Source organism: Morone saxatilis, unplaced genomic scaffold (assembly GCF_004916995.1).
Source record: "Morone saxatilis isolate NCDOM2014 unplaced genomic scaffold, NCSU_SB_2.0 Contig12, whole genome shotgun sequence".
In the NCBI taxonomy this organism is placed as follows: Eukaryota; Metazoa; Chordata; class Actinopteri; family Moronidae; genus Morone; species Morone saxatilis.
This window is the reverse complement of record NW_023339674.1, coordinates 6,307,768-6,324,599: the sequence shown is the minus strand read 5'-3', so window position 1 is coordinate 6,324,599 and position 16,832 is coordinate 6,307,768. Positions and strand designations below refer to the sequence as shown.

Here is a 16,832-nt window from a genome sequence, read left to right as displayed (position 1 = left end):
ATAAAAGAAATAAACAATTTGCCTGCATTTAATAAAGTTAACAACTAAAGCGCCCTAAAGTCGAATAGACAATAACAACTCATAATGTTTCACCTTGTCACCTGGGTGAAATATTCTCTTTTGTAAAATACAGGGCAGTCAAACTGTTGCCATGTGCAGACTGTACTAGCGTGTGACTACTTAGCAGTCCCTAATATTAGTGGCCTTGGAACTGTACTTGGACTAGGAGCTCTGAAATAAGACAGGGAGGAGATTGTATATACTCCATTTTAACAGTGTATGAAGAGATAAAAGATGGATGGAAAAGGCTGGAAGTGGGTACTTGGTGTTCTGAATTCCCAGAAATGATAAACAAATAACATAGTTTGCTTAAATGTTGATGACTCAAGACACTAAAAATATTTTTCTTGCCGAAAGTCAAGCGCCATAGAGATGCAGCTAACAGGTCGTGTTTACAGAAAACACTGGAAGAAAAATGTAATTCCTCCCGAAACGCTGCATACACAGTGGTGTTAACCCCCGGGCACGTCTGTGGTAAAAGGTTCTGCACCCCTGACATCGAGCGGTCACCGTCGACCCGTCCATATACTCCACGGTAACTTTTTCCAGGTATCCCATCACGTTATTTCCTCCGCTGGGAAACAGAAGCAAGCGTGGACGTTAATCTATCATCTATCAGTCTATCATCAATCTATCTATCTAATCTATCCATCCTATCCATCTATCTACTATTCTACCTCTATCTATCTATCTATTATCTATCTAATCATCTATCTTGCTACAAGCAGAGCATTGTAGCTTGAGGTGAAATCCGTTTGAGTAGATATAGTTGATTGTAAATTGTGGAAATACCACTACAACCCAATGCTAACACACCCTCCCAACAACAACCAACGGAGGAGGAGGGAATAATCTTCTGAATGTCAAAAAAAAGTGTATTAGCAAAACTGGAGCTTTCAAGGGCTGTTTATTATCGGGCAGGGTGTTGGTGTTCCACAGCGGTAAAGCTGATCGTATTATGTGAATTTCTGGCAAAATACTGCAAACAGGTAATGCTAATGTTTCAAACTCCTGACATGTCTGACGTGTGCCAAATCTGCCTTATTTATTTCTATCTCCATTGTATGTTAGACTTTGCAAATCACAGGAAGCGTCAATGGAAATAAGGGATAATTGAAAGTGAAGAGAAAACTGACCTTTAACAGCACAGAGTGGGCATGCAATGTGTTTACAATGGACCCCTGTGACTGGTGTGGTGAGCTTTTGATGGTTAGCTACTATTCATGGCTTGAATGCAGCATATTACAATAAATAGGCATAGCTTAATAATAGTATTTAAATATATGTGGGTGTTTTTTGTAGATATTTTCTGTTAGATTACTATGATGCCCTCTGGATATTCAAACTAATGAGATTGCACAACTTGAAATTAAAATTAATTAAAAGTTTAAGATAATCTTATCCAAATTGCCTCTGGAATGAGTTAAGTTCATTAAAAATGGTAGACACACTTAGTTTTACACATCTTTGATTGTGCACATAAGGGAGATATGGAGAGACTTTAACAGTATCCAGAAGCAATCTTACATTGTATATGTTTGTGTGTGTGTGTGTCCTTAATTATACATGCACATCTTTCCAGTGTGCATACATGCAATTTGCACTTTCAGCATGAGAATGTATGAATGTCACAGTGCCTGAGGGATGCTGGCAACATTATGGAGACAGAAATGCATCAGACACACTCATATACGCATAAGCTTGTAGTTCTACTCTTATGTGGACTGGCCCCTGCTACATTCAATCTCTTCTTTACACCAAATGTAGCCCTTGTACAAGTGACGACAACTGGCCAGAATGACTTTACCTTTACTCCACATGTAATTACTCCAGAGCTTTGAAAGTCATACTTGCTCTCATAAAAGACACCCACACACAGAAGGTTATACAAAAAATGTCTCTCCATATACATTTAAAGTGGTTTCTTTTTCTATCTACCAGAACACAGGTTTAGTAACTGAAAATATCACATGCAATCTATATTCTTAAAAATAAAATGCTGTGTGTGCATGCGTCTGTTTGAGTGTATGTTCCAGGTTAAAAATCAATAAACGCTGTATAGGCCAGATGTTTATGCTGATGAAAATCAATGCCCCCTTTTAGCTTTGATGCCATCCGTGAAGATGTAGGCTAGATAATGTGATGTGACTGTCTGTGGTTTGTTCACAAAGATTCTCTATACGTTTCCTATAAAGCAAGCTAAGCCTTATGTAAGAGCATTTGAGATAACCTTGAAATAAGACACCCAATCTTGCAGAATGATTGAAACTAAGATAGAAATATGTTCTACCAACCACCTTTTTTCAACCATTTAGTTGAAACATATCTGTATCTGTGCTGTATTTTACAACTTAAATCTGTGTAAATTAGATTTTTCTTTAGTCATGTCTTATCCTGATAGCGGCTATCCCTGAATGCACAATACATATGTGTTTGTGTGTATGAGAATTAGTGTTTAGGAAAGAGTCTATGGGTTCCATGTTTATTTGTGTGCATGGTAGTATAGCACTGGTTTTTAAAGGGGATAACAAGAGCAAATATGATTCAAATGGTACCACAATCTATTCGCCAGCCATTAACCAACCCCAGACACACCACACCATTATTTATATAAGTATTGTTATTCCTAACATTCTTACAACCATTTGTACACTGTGTGTGTACTATGATGACTAAAAGTGTGCCACAACGCCCTTTGCACACTGTGAATGACGCACTGAGCATTGTACTCTGTAACTTCATCTACAAAAAAAGACTGTGTTTGCCTTGGTGCCTTCGTGTATGCTTTTGAATGTCAGTCCATCTATGTAAACATAGGACAGACTGGTGTAGAGGACATTGCTTTAAAGATACAATTGAAAGATACATGACTGGTTTCCCCCTCTGTATAACACCATTGGCCCAGCTCTCCCAGTCTGCGAGTGACCTGCTTTTCCCCATTTCCAGCACATTGAGCAACAGCCCAGAACAAGGACAAGATTGCAGGCAGGAAAAACAGATCATGTTTGACATCTCTAGACACATAACACAGAAAAAATATATAAATAAATGAAGAAATGAAAATTTTACTTTTGTGGCAGTTATGATGCCGAGTTAAAAATACTCCTTTGGACCTGAACCTTAAAAGGTGCGGCGACCCAGGTGACAGACTAGAAAGCGCAAAGAATACTTCTACGCTTTGCGTACCTCATATCGGGTAAAAGCCAAATATCCCCAGGTTTGACATTTTGAAAGTATTATTTTAGATTTCAATTTAGGTGCTGAAAAATATTATCATATGGGATTTTAAGCTTTTCAGGTCACTTTTCCTCCAGTTTGCACAGGATTACAGTACGAGTATGTACTGCACATTTGAAGAAATGGCATGCAATAAACAAATGGCAACAAATGGGCATTCTAAACTGATAACACTGAATTCACACATTAAACCCACTGCAAAACAATTTTCTTCATCACCTCTGTTGTAAACAGCCAATAATGACATGAAATTTACACGGTTTATTAATTAATTCAATTATTTCTGGGTAATGAAGTCCATCAAATAAAAAAAAGGCAGCTATGTTCTTTAATAAGCAACCCCTGGTGCATTGTGCAGCCTTAAATGTAGCCTATTTAGACTTCAGACTTCTTCCCTGAGTGACAGTAAACTACATTTGAGGTCAAATGAAGCTCAAAGTAGATACTGTTTTTTTCCGGTCCCCCTCCATTCCACATTTCTGCCACCCACCACAAACGTACCTGCAGCGCACTGCTCCTCATCTGCTCCGTTCTCACAGTCCCTCTCTCCATCGCATCGCCATGACAACGAAACACATTTGCTGGCAGCCCCACCGCAATCAAACTTCTCCGGCGGACAGGTCTGTCGGCCTGTTGTGAGGGGGTTGAGGAGGTGAGAAACAGCAAGAGAGAGAGCACGGTGGGGGAAGGCCGGGAAGGGAAAGGATAATGGACAGCAGATGAGAAAGTTGGGAGAAATGGATGGAAGAAAAAAAGAGCAAAGAGGGATAGAGAATGAAGACGGAGAGTAAAATGAGAGAAAAAATAGGGAGGAGGCAAAAGATAGAGAGAGAAGGGACAGCCAGTCAATGAAACAGTTTGATAACTTAGTTATCTTGTTGCTCAAATCGATTCCCCCTCAAAGGCCGGCAATTAAACTAGACACACAGTGACAGAGGAACAAAGAAGCAGGAACACTGTCAGGCAACACAAAGCAAGGAATAAACATACACACTCACACATACACACACAATGTACACAAACCAAAAAAAGACATGAATCACAGACAGGAAAATACACTCAAAAGTCAGACATGAAACACACAAGCAATTTTTTGTAATTGTCTGATGAACAACTAAGGTCAATAAAATGTCAAAGAATTGTAAAAGATGCACATCTCAAGAGATCAAAGTGATATCTTCAAATTACTTGATTTGACTGACTAACATTCAACTGACAAGCCAAAGGTTTTCAGAATAAAATGATATAAAACTAAGAAAATCATTATATGCTTGCAATCAAAAAGATTAAAACAGTGAATGACAAATTGATAAATGACATAGTACAATTAATTAATTAATAGATTATTTAAATTGTTCTATACAATTAAACAATTAATCACTTCAGCACACACAAACACAACAAATCTACAACTGAAAACACATACAGACAGAATGCAGACTACCAATATATAGTTCTGTGTTTTCTTTCAAATGTGAAACCTTATTCAATAAAAAAATGTTTTTGAGTGTACACCAGTGTAAGTGAATGAGGTGAGAAAGACCACTTTCTCAAACAGAGTGTGTGTGAATGAGAAAGTGGTCCCTCCTGGTAAAAGCCCATTACAATAGAGAAAGCCATTGTTCCTACATGTGTAACCCGTGGGGTTGGTACAGGTAGGAAAAATACAGCCGTCCAATACATCAAATTTACACTGAGTCCCCACAGCAAATCCCTGTCCCTTCTTCTTGCAAACCACTACACTCCCTCACCCTGACTCAACCCCCCTACCTCCCTCTTCAATCTCTCTCACACACACACACCATAACACCATAGGGACTCTAGTCCCAGATTACATTACAGCGCTGTGTCAAACTCAACTCTATCAATTATACATATTTGACCACCAGAATGCTTTTTGGCAACCAGCCTGAGTGTTTGTGTGTGTGTGTGTGTGATGCAGCCACAGATCAATAGTACCTATGGGAACTGCCCATTGTAGTTCTTATGCTCTTTTTTATTCAACCCGTATATCTTTCTTTTCATTTTTATTTTTAACAGTACTGAATAAATTGCTGCCATTCAAGTGCTGCCCCTCATGGAGGAATGCTGGGAGGCTTGTTGGTAGTGATTGCCAGGATTTTTTCCTACTGTACAGTCTACCTTGCCAGGTTCTACACTACACTACACTACACTAAGGGGCTACTTGAAATTTATTTTTCTACGGAACTGGACAGGTTTGGTGTTTGGATTCCTCTCTTGTCCTGTCTTTTGTTGGCGTTGACCTTTTGGATGACCACTGCCCTTCCTCGTCCCTGTCAATATTCCTCCTACTGAATATCTGGCTCTTGTGTGAGCATCTCTTGTGTTTCAAAGAGTAAATGCCTACTGCAAATCCCCTTCAAGAGAGTGAGCAAGCCAGAACTGTAATGGTTAATGCAATGGTGTTACTATGAATATTGATGGTAGGTGTCTGAAGGTGTGTTAATCTGACGAAGGAGGCCAGGGAATTGTCTGACATCAGGCTTACTGTTCAATCAATTGAAATGTGTGTTGATTTGTGTGAGATACTGCACAATATATAGTAGATAATACAGGTTTTGTGTTTCACATTATTGACTTATTCTAAGTGTGCATGTATGTGTGGGTCAGAAAAGTCCAACAGTCCAGCTACTGTCTGAGGCTTTGTCACTCTAATATGAACCCTAAACACAGAAATACACCCCCCAGGGGTTCAGTCCACTAAGTGTCTGATTGACAGCTGGGTTAAAAGGATGTAATTTGTCCGACTGACCATTTCGGGCCCTCGGAGTCGAGAAGGATGGAGTCATGGATGAACTGCCAATCAAATGACTAAATACAGACCAGCAAGAACAACAGAGAGCTCCACTGACATTGATTATGACAAAATCAATTAGATGATTTTCATCCCGTGGGTAATAATGTTCACTAAATGAAAAGGACAATTCCAATTTCCTATTATTATATATTTAAGTAATAATTTGTGACTATTAAAATGTATGCTCAGTTGCTCTTCATTGGCCTTTGATATAATACAATAGCAGTCCTACTCATACATTCATACAGTCTATGAAAGGTTTTCTATTTGCTGCCTCAGTCAGCCAGAGCATCGCAGACTATTCACAGAGAAAATTGGTATGTGCAAGATAAAAGATATGTTTCACATTGCCCGCAGAGGCAAGAGCAGTTTGTTCGGAATAAACAAAGTGTAGTACATGAAGGTAATTAGCATCATTAACAACAGCTAGAAAGCCAACATGCCAACGAAAGTCAGAGAATCTAATATATTTTCTGCACTTCACAGAAATCACATAATCACATAAACTCATTAAAAAGTTACATCTAAGGATATTTAAACACAGCTGTAATAAACGTTTAGCACTAGATTGTAAACCAGAGAACAGAAAGAATCATCTCAATGATTTTTTATTAAGGTTGTTGCCGTCTGACTTTGCAAATCCAGATGGTGATGGTGCTGATAATGAAGTTGTAGTCAAGGTACTTTTCTTTTACCCTGACTTTTGAAAGTCAGTGCTTACATTTGCCCTCTTTTTGTTCCCCTCTTACTAAATGCTGACAGGTGTTTCCGGCGGCATGGCAGGCACTGTGGAGCATTGATGGACTTATCGACAGTAAGCTGGGGACACGTCTGTGCCTGCAGAGATATTGCCGACTATGATCATATTCCAGGCCAAGTGCAATATCGACTAGAACTCTCACCACAGAAAACTATGTAAAGGTTGCAGCTTTACAAAACAAATAGATACTACAACATACTAAAATGACGATGGTGCAACTTTGTACACATACATATAGATGGATGTAGCAAACACAAATGTATACAGGTGTTCATGGATTAGGGTTAGGGTTAGGACCCTGGACCACATACACTTCATGCACACACACACACACACACACACACACACCACACCACACACACACACCACACACAACACACACACACACACACACACACACACACAAACATATAAACATAACCAGAACTACTTACAGCTATAAATCATGTTCTCAGCTGCCAGTCATAGGTGTTTAACTGCATTCACTATTCTTTAGACTTTGCTTTGAATTAATATTTTATGGGCTATAAAACTCCTGGGCCACAGAGAGGAACACTGGGCTGTTAGCAGCCAGCTAGCCTGCTTACCGCCAAAGCCTACGGTGCATTACATCTGAGGAACTAATGCTAGCCGTGCTCCAGTGGAGCTGCTTGGTGGTGAGCAATACATTATTCAATAAGTGTGAAACAGGGTCAAAACAAATGTGTGCGGTCAGCGAATGTATCCAGGTTACATCAAGGAAAAGCAAACAGATAAACAAACACAATTGGCCAGATGACAAGGTCAGACCTTTTACTTCAACTTCCATTTCTGTGACATATACAGGCAATATGATCCTCAATAGATTCAGCCCAGTGCCCTTTTAATTAGGCTGTAACCTTCTCATACATTTATTTCAGTCGCCCTGGGTTAGCAGTGATTTGCCTGTCAGCGTGTGCGGCTGTTTTCTCAGTATGAGACTGCATTAGAAAGTGGCAAGGGAGAGGTGTAAAAATTCAGTTCTGTTAAATAGGGAAGAATTTAGAACCTAGAAGGTGAATGTTGGAGAAGAGTAGCGCTGTGAAAGGACACCTTGGAATCATCATTGTAACATGAGAAGCAGGGAATACTACAGGGATTGTCTTCTGCTTCTGATACAGCATCTAAGTGTATGCAACAGCTAAATGTTATCACTAAACTTTTTGAGCAACCTCAACATCTTGTAAAAAATGAATTAATAGAAGTTCATGTTGCAAAAGTGTAAGCAAACTGGCACAATGTGAATTTGTTCTGGCCACAGGAAATATAATGTGAAATGTAATATTAAGTTTTTTTGTAGTTGAGAACTTGGTCAGCTTATTGACATAGAGCAGACTACTTGTGAAAATATAAAGTAAAGCTTTAGTGAGATTTTATGGTTTTATTGTATTTTATTTGTAGAAAAAAAGTGTTTTTTCTAAAATTCTTGGTCTTAGTAATTTAGAAATTGTGCTATGGATTCCAAATAGGTTTTGCTGGTCCTGGAGTCAGAAAACTCATTTGGCACATAGGGGACAATGCAGTCTTTTAATTCAAACAAGTCCACAACCAGAAGTGGTACAGACTTGTTATTCTCCTCACATGGCCTGCTTAAGTGTCTATTATGAGCAGGGTATAGGGGTGGACTGAGCAAGGCGCTGTATGCTAATGAACTTTTGATTAACTACCTTCTTAATTTCCCTTCACAAGGAGGGAGGGGATTGGAGTATTGTGGTGTGGCATAACGTCCACTCTACAGCTGTCTGACTAGCATCAAAGCTAGCCTTCCAGTTGATTGATTCAGATAGCTTGTAGCCCTGCAGGCTAATGCTAAGATAATTTATTTATCATGAGGTATATGTATGAGGCCGGGAGGTAATACAAGTCATTCTTAAGTCACAGTGCGACAGTACATCAAAACCAAGGCACATGGGAGGGGCATATGTGATAATATCACACATGTTCTGGAAGCTTCCGGATGAGTTACCCTGTACTAAACTAAGGGTTATAGTTGCATGAATTTAAAATGCTTAAAGGCACACTGAATTCCCTGGGTAATCCAGACAGCACAGCACTGATTGATGAAGTACCATGCTTTAACATATTTTTATGCAAACACCTAAGAAACATGTCTCATCACATTGGCGGAATAATATGAATGGCCAAATACTCTGCACTGCCGTGAATATCAATTGGCTCCACATGTACTACAAAGCAAAATGCATACCAAACCGAGGGCCATTTTAGTTTTCATATAAATACAGAAGCACAGGTACTTTCTTTTTAGTGGGTAACTTGTCAAATATTTTATTTTTCCTTTTATTAACAATCAACTTGTGAGAATATTTACTTTATAGTAGGACAAGGCATGAACATCATGGGAATCACAAATGACCACAAATAATGAGCGTGATAATGTGTGTAATGTAATATTGTTACTGAGAATGAGAACATGACAACTTTTTTCTTGCATGTGTTTGACATATCATCAATTAAGTCTAAACTAACAGGGGGTCCATAACAGCTGATCGGCTGTGAAATAGGATAATTAAACTCAAGTTTCAGCCATGAGGTTGCACCATAAATTGGTGAGTGCCTGCTTGAGAACAGTAAACTTTTATCGCTTGGCTACTCTGCAGTAAAAACAGGGCCAAGGCATCCCTTGAATCAATACACAACTGTGCACTGGGCCATCCTGGTCACTCAGTTGGCTTTATAGAGACCGTGTAAAATTTCAGCCATTTAACTTCAGACAATTTAATATATGTCAAGCCAGGCAACTAACATTAACATGTCTCAAGCTCGTCTTTATTTTTAGCCTCAGTTACTTGATTAACCCGGATTCATGGAAAATAAATAAAACAGAGAAAAGGGTGTGTAAAGGATGGAGGAGGATGGGTAAGATCAAGAGAATAAAGCAGAGCAGAAAAGGGAAATAGAGTGAGATGTAGGCGGGGGAGGTAGGGTCACAGAATGGAGAATATCAATGCGGGGACAAAATGGGAACAAGGCAATTAGAGGAAGATATAGCACAGACACAGATGTATTGGGTTGGAATCTGATCAAACTGGGGCTTCTTATGACCCGAGGGCCTACAAATGCACATATAATAAACATAAAATTCTCATTTCATTACTCACTTATACAGCTCTTAAACATTTTGATACCTCTACAACATGGATAGATACATTAACATGCCCATTAATACACAAACAAAAACACATAAACCTAAAATAATGTACTGCAAGTCTCCCCAGGTTACGCTCTAATCAATTTAGAGATGTAGGTTGGGGTGCATTTTAGCACAACAGAGATTTGGAGTAGGATCCATAGTCCATAATGAATATATTGTTCTAATTTCAGTGTCTGAAAACTGAAATAATAAAGGCTTGTAAATAAGTGGAAGCCTTGTAGTAGATGCATAGTTAATCTCTTTCAGGAATTGCACTACATGCAATATGAATGAAATGCTTTTCTTTTGAGCTGTAACCTTTATAAAAGGCGAAGAAAAGCCTGGAGTAGACAATGGACAGAAGGCATGAGACCCTTGAGCTCACAGAGCGCTCATATACATCAATGATTCATACAAGACCAGAGATGTATGGATCAGCCAATGATTTGGCTTGTAAAGACTTTTGCTGCAGACATCTGAAATGCACTTACCTTCTGTTTATTTATGTCTCTGACCATTAACAACTGATTTTACTGTAGCTAACGGATGGTCAGACAAAATACAGTTGAAGAGTAACTTAAAAAATGTTTATTAATTTAACTGTGTAACTGTTTATTTTCTAAATTATTAAGCAATACTATTGTATGTATTGTATGTATACATTAGAGCTGAAACAATGAGTTAAATGTCTTTTTTCTAAAATTCTTGGTCTTAGTATTTTAGAAATTGTGCTATGGATTTTAAACGTGTTTTGCTGGTCATGGGGTCAGAAAACTGACTCTGGGAAGTTCTGATGGGCATTTTACACTATTCTTTGAGATTCCATAGACTAGATGATTAAGCAATTTATTATAAATAAAAGATTGAGATTAATCGATAATAAAAAATAAATGCAGCCTTATTACTTATTAAGTGTTGTGTTGAGTAGTTGGCCTCTCTCATATTGTGCTGAGACAAAGTTTGACTGAATCGTACTGAATGTCCACTGCACTTACCCTTGGTTTGTTTAAAAGATAAATATAAAGACCATCATTGTCTGCATACAGTTTCTACAAAGGCTGATTTTTCTTCTTGAAACCTAAATGCATCATTTCACATGAATCTTCACTCTGAGGGTTAGTGTGAGCTGTCAAGTTAAGTAAATGGATAAAATAAGTTGATGGACCCACATGACATGTAAATCTAACTTCACAGGTCAATGAAAATTATTTTTGTTTGAAGTCATTCTACAAAGCAACGCATCACTCGTGATGTGCAAGAATAGAATGCTTTATCCAGCACAAAATCACTCCATGGGCACAATTACTACATGTCTATGTGTGAGTTATTTTCAAGAGGGAATAAGTGTGTGAGTGCGTAAGCATGTACTGTAAGCATGAACTGTACATTAGGCCTAGTTTATAGTTGAGTTAACAACGTGCATATATGTTTGCATATGTATCTACTGTAAGTGTAAGGATGGTTGCGTATATTTGTGTATGCATGACTGAGTCTTTCGTTGGTTGGAAGCACATGGGTACATTATATTTGTGTGAATTAATGAATGAGTGAGTGTGTGTATTTTGGATATCCTCACATTGCACATCGAGAACTGGAGCATGCTGTTTCATGGCCATGGAAAATAAGGGAAGGCTACGGAGAGAGGTTGAAAAAAATGCTTTGTGTTGTTTTAAAAATAGAATTACCCTTATAGGATAAGGAAGGGACAATAACCAATATAACTTGGTAAAAATAATACCAATGTCATAATTTAGTTTTAGTTTCCACCCTAACCTCAATTTATTGTAGTAACATCAATGACTGGTTGATACATTTACAGTAATTCCTTGAGTTGATGTTCTTATTTTCTCTTACCATAGATGGTACACGGAGCCAGCATCATCAAAAGTGTTTTCATTAATGTGCAATTACCCACTACAGGAATTCATTGGATTAATGAGTGCGTTGTTTGAGGATGGGACAGTTGCTAATTTACTATTAAAACTATTAAAACAGGTTTTAAAAATTCAGGGATGTTATAACAATGTCCTTTTCACACATTTTTGCATACTTTTCGACTCTTAAGTTTGGTTTAGTTGGTCGACCCGTCGGCGCTGAATTTAAATGAGGAGTTTGGACTTTGAAGGCTGACCCGCTACGTCTTGCCTTGAAATGTTGCCGTAGCACCAACTCCACCCCCCTACCACCCCTGTCCTTCAAATGTGAAATCCAATTTACGGAAAGGGCGTATGTGGTTAATATCAGATTACATTTTAAATGAAGGTTAGTGTTGATTAGTGGCTTTCATTGGAACGCTGATCTCCTATTATTGCAGCCCTGATGTGGGTAGAGGGGGTTGTATGCTGGAGAGAAAGATCAAAGTCAAGGAAAAGGAGAGAAGAAAGAGAAATAAGAGAGCACAGGTGCAGAGAAAGGAGAAAGTAGTGGGATAGCAACAGCACATGGAGAGAAAATGAAAGCAGAGGAACTTGACAATACTCTGAAAAGTCAGAAGTAAAAATTTTAAAGAAGATTCTCAGATATTACAGAAGTGTCTATAAAATATATAAAAATAAAATTATCAGTGCGAATGAATGAATTTGTTTCCTCTGATCAACATGTACTATGTGGACAAGCCCCCCTGTCTGGACGTCTATTTTCAATTTGGAGGCATGTGACAGTGAGTGGCAACATGATGTGAATTCCATCTCGACAAAAAGCAGATGCCGATGTTTTTGTCAGTCTTTATCACACCTTCTCATTTCTGATTCGCCTTCTGATACAGACTTTTACAGCTCATTCAAAGGTAAAAGCTTAATTGCAATATTTCCACTATTTTACAACATTTCTGGCATTTTCAATCCACAAGTCTTTAATGCACAAAGTGAAAATGTGCATAAAAAACAGGTTAGTTTCTCTCTCTCTCTCTCTCAAGGCTGTGTGAAGGGGAAGAAGGGGCTTGTTAAATGTGGAACCATTAACACGGTCTAGACTGTGGGTCTGTCAGTGCCGTGGGGGGAGAAAATACAGCGCAACACTCTGCTCTCATAGGAAATTGCCACTTTCTTCCAACAGGCCCTTTTTAATGGTTGTTTAGTAGGCGACACATTGGGCATTAAAAATACAGCCAGTGGCTAGTGCCACATCTCAACTAATGACAGATTGCAGGAGAGGGAGGCAAACAAAAGGAAGGAGAGGGAGAAAGAGAGTCAGGGGGCCTCTATTTTGGGATGCACAGAGTGTGGGGCTGGACTTGACAGGGGTACTCTGAGATTATTTCCTCTGTGGCAGTTTATTCAGAGTCTGGGTTGGGGCACAAAGGCAGGGGTGTGAAGATTAAAACAGGCAGCCAAATTAAGTGGAGAGCGTAGCTGACTTCTGAAGACTTCTGAATGGACTTTACAAATATTATAAGACAGCTACTGGCTTTGTAAAGTTGCCTTTCAAAGTCATTGCAATGAAAGGTGGGCTCAGATAAATTACACGCTTTAGCAAGTTTAGTGGCCTGAAAAACATCAGTTTTGATTCAGTCTGGCAAAACAATTTCTTGCATAATTAATTTCAGTCACAGGAAAATGTGGAAACCGACAGAGAATGTTTGAAAACAAACTCTACAGTCTGTTTTGCATGCCTCTGTGGGTATCATCCGTAAAGAGCTTTTGCATGAATGCTACTTTTTATATTACATTTATCAACTCTGCTAAGGCAATAAAATAAGCGTTATACTGATGCCTGCTGCCACCAATTTGGTCCAGTTTTGCACTGTACAGTTGATTTGTACATTGTTTTATATTTTACCATGCAGCTATTTATCTCCCGGTACCTGTTAATTTGTGTTGGACCAGCATTAGGATAACTGATGATGCATGTGCTTTTGGCATGGTTACAGTTGTATCTTCCTCTCTTTCCTCTTCTGCTTCTAGTTCATATGGTTTATCTCTGACTATACCTGTTCTTATGACCATCTGCTGCCTTTTTTTACTACTTCCTTCCTGCCTGTCTGACTGCTCCCTTGTTGCTAACTGTAAGCCTGCTTTTTGACCTATTAAAGACTGTTTTTAGCACACCTGTTCTGTCTCCCGAGTCGGCCTTACCACATTTGTGATCCCGTTATACAATTTAGTCCGATTTTTATTTATTCTTTTACAAGAGAAGGAATATGAAAAGAAAATGAAACTGAAATGTAAAAAGAGCAGAAATATTTCAGACCATCCTGTCTGAATGTAGAAGGTAAAAAAAGATAATTGTTATTATGCACGGGTCTTTGCGGACACGACCAAAACCCTAGCAAAAGCAATCCCATCAGGCTGTTTCAGCTCCCCAAGACGCCCTCTGAGAGCAAAAACATATTGATCACCAATCAATCGTAACCAGCCAAGAGCAAGGGTCACTAATTGAACGGAAGAATGGAATTGACAAAAAAAAAATCACATGGTGGCTGTTGCTGCGTAGGTGGTTTTCTCTGTTTGATTGCCATGTACAATGTAAACAAGGCAGCAAGTTTGCTGTAAACAGCTGTTTCAACTCCACATGACCACAACTCCAAATATTCTCTGATATCAGAAGATTTGCATTTAATTAATATAGCAGATTAGAAAAACATGGTCTCAAACTAGTTTCCCCAGTACTTAATTAATTCAACAGCACGTTACTAAAATCTATGTGCCATGATTGTACTAGATCAACAAAGAATTTGCATTTGAGTGATAAGAGGCTGTTATAAGCTGAAAACTGAAAATGAATTGTTTACTTTCCAGGAATCAAGGTAATACTGCATTATACATTTCTTATCTTAAAAAGTACCTGGAACTGGTTCATTGAACATACAGGACAAATGATTACATGATAATTTCTCTGTCTAACTTATGGGAATTATATCAATAATGACCACTTATAGGCCTCAATATATAATAGTTTTTCTTTAGCTTTTCTCATATTTGGGGTATTTCTTACAGTGTTTCTTAGGATTAGCTTTCTGGGTGCCATTATTCCAGAATGGCTATCATGTAGTAGCTCATACGCAACAAAATGCGATGCACTGTGTGTTCTGACACTTTTATATCAGAACCAGCATTCACTTTTTCATCAATTTGATGTACAGTAGCTTGTCTGTTGGATCGTACCACATGGGCCAGCCTTCACTCTCCACGTGCATCAATGAGCATCAGCCGCCCATGACCCTGTTGCCAGTTCACCTCTTTTGATGAGGTACTGTCCACTGCAGACCGGGAACACCCCACAGGAGCTGCAGTTTTGGAGATGCTCTGACCCACGCATTAACTTTAACTTTGTGGACAAAATGTTCACTTGCTGCATAATATATTCCACCCACTGACAGGCGACATAATAATTAAGTAATCAGTGTTATTCACGTCGCTTGTCAGTGGTTATAATGTTATGGCTTATCTGTGTATAGCTGCAATGTGTTTTTTAATGTCTGGGATTTTTCTTGTTGTGGTTAGGTGGCTATCCTGTATCTTCCTTAAGGAATCAATACACTTTAACTTATTACTGACATAAATCAAGGTAAAGACATTTGTGGTTAATGAGATGCCACACGATACAGCAAGATAAGCAGAACAATGCACACGAGGGCCTGAGATGATGGGTTTACAATATGAGAACAGAGAGAGAGAGAAAGAAAGACAGGGAGATGACCTTTAATGTTTTGTTTTTTTCCCAGCAACTTCTATGGTGACATTAAACTCACTGTCAGTATTGTATCTTTAATTATTTATGAGCAAGATTTAACACACACACACACACACAATAGCATGTATCTGGAGACAACTACTGACTACTCCTGGGATTGGGGGGTGCTACTTCTGTGGACTGTCCTCGCCAGAGGCTTGGCTGTTTGTTCTAATGATTAAAACTGAAACAGACAAAAGGTGTTAAAACGGCTATAGATGAAAGCATAGGTTCATTTTCTCATGAAGATATAGTTGAGAGCCCTACAAAAAGCTAGTAAGTGGACCTTTATTTTGTTTTGTCAAACCTAACCACAAAGTTTTATAATAAAAAAAGTAAATAATATTCTAATAGATATTATAGTAAGCTAAGGGTACAGACATGAAAGAGTTGCATATTCTGTATGTTCATTCGTATGTACTATTACATGTACTGAGTACCTGAAACCAAGGTCCCTTTTTAAAAATTGATGCATGACAAGTTATTCCAGCTGCCAGAGATAATTCACCACAGCATATTAACCACATGAAAGAAATATAGTGGGAGAAATTCTGAAGCATGCAGTCACAGTACTGCCCAGCCAATCAAAGACATGACTCAGAGCCTTTTTGCCAGTAACTCACAACCAGAGCTGAAAATCAAAGACAAAACTTTTTTGGCTAATAAGTTGATTTTTAAAATAAATTTTTCTCCTCATAAACCTACATTCACCCACTGATGGTAGTCACCATTGTCATCACCACTGACTCCTTGAAACTAAGGATGGTCGGTATGTCTGTTTGCGCTTTGGCAGTTGTGTTTGTGTGAGTGAATCGTGGCCTGTGAGTGAAATTCAGCTCAGAGCGACAGAGGCTCTCCGTTAAAAGAACATGTAGCAAGAGACTAGAAACAAATTACACTATTCTGACTCTAAAGTAGAAGATCAGAGTGACCTCAGAATGCTCGCTCATATACTTGAGTCTCACACACACACACATTCATAACTATACAGTGTGTCTCTTTCTGTTTCTGGATTTGTGTGTGCATCTGTTTGAATGTGTTTCTATTACTACATTTGTGTCTTTTGAGGGCAGGGTCACTGACTTTCAACTTGATTGAATGAGAGAGAGAGAGAGAGA

At 38.6% G+C, this 16,832-nt stretch overlaps 1 protein-coding gene across 1 annotated transcript in view; it reads right to left on the bottom strand.

Annotated features, from left to right (window-relative positions):
• The window catches only part of lrp8 (low density lipoprotein receptor-related protein 8, apolipoprotein e receptor), a 161,027-nt gene that overhangs the window by 60,790 nt on the left and 83,405 nt on the right, over positions 1–16,832 (bottom strand). Inside the window, 1 exon segment of the mRNA XM_035654111.1 lies at positions 3,799–3,927. Within this exon segment, the coding sequence (XP_035510004.1) occupies positions 3,799–3,927 (129 nt within the window).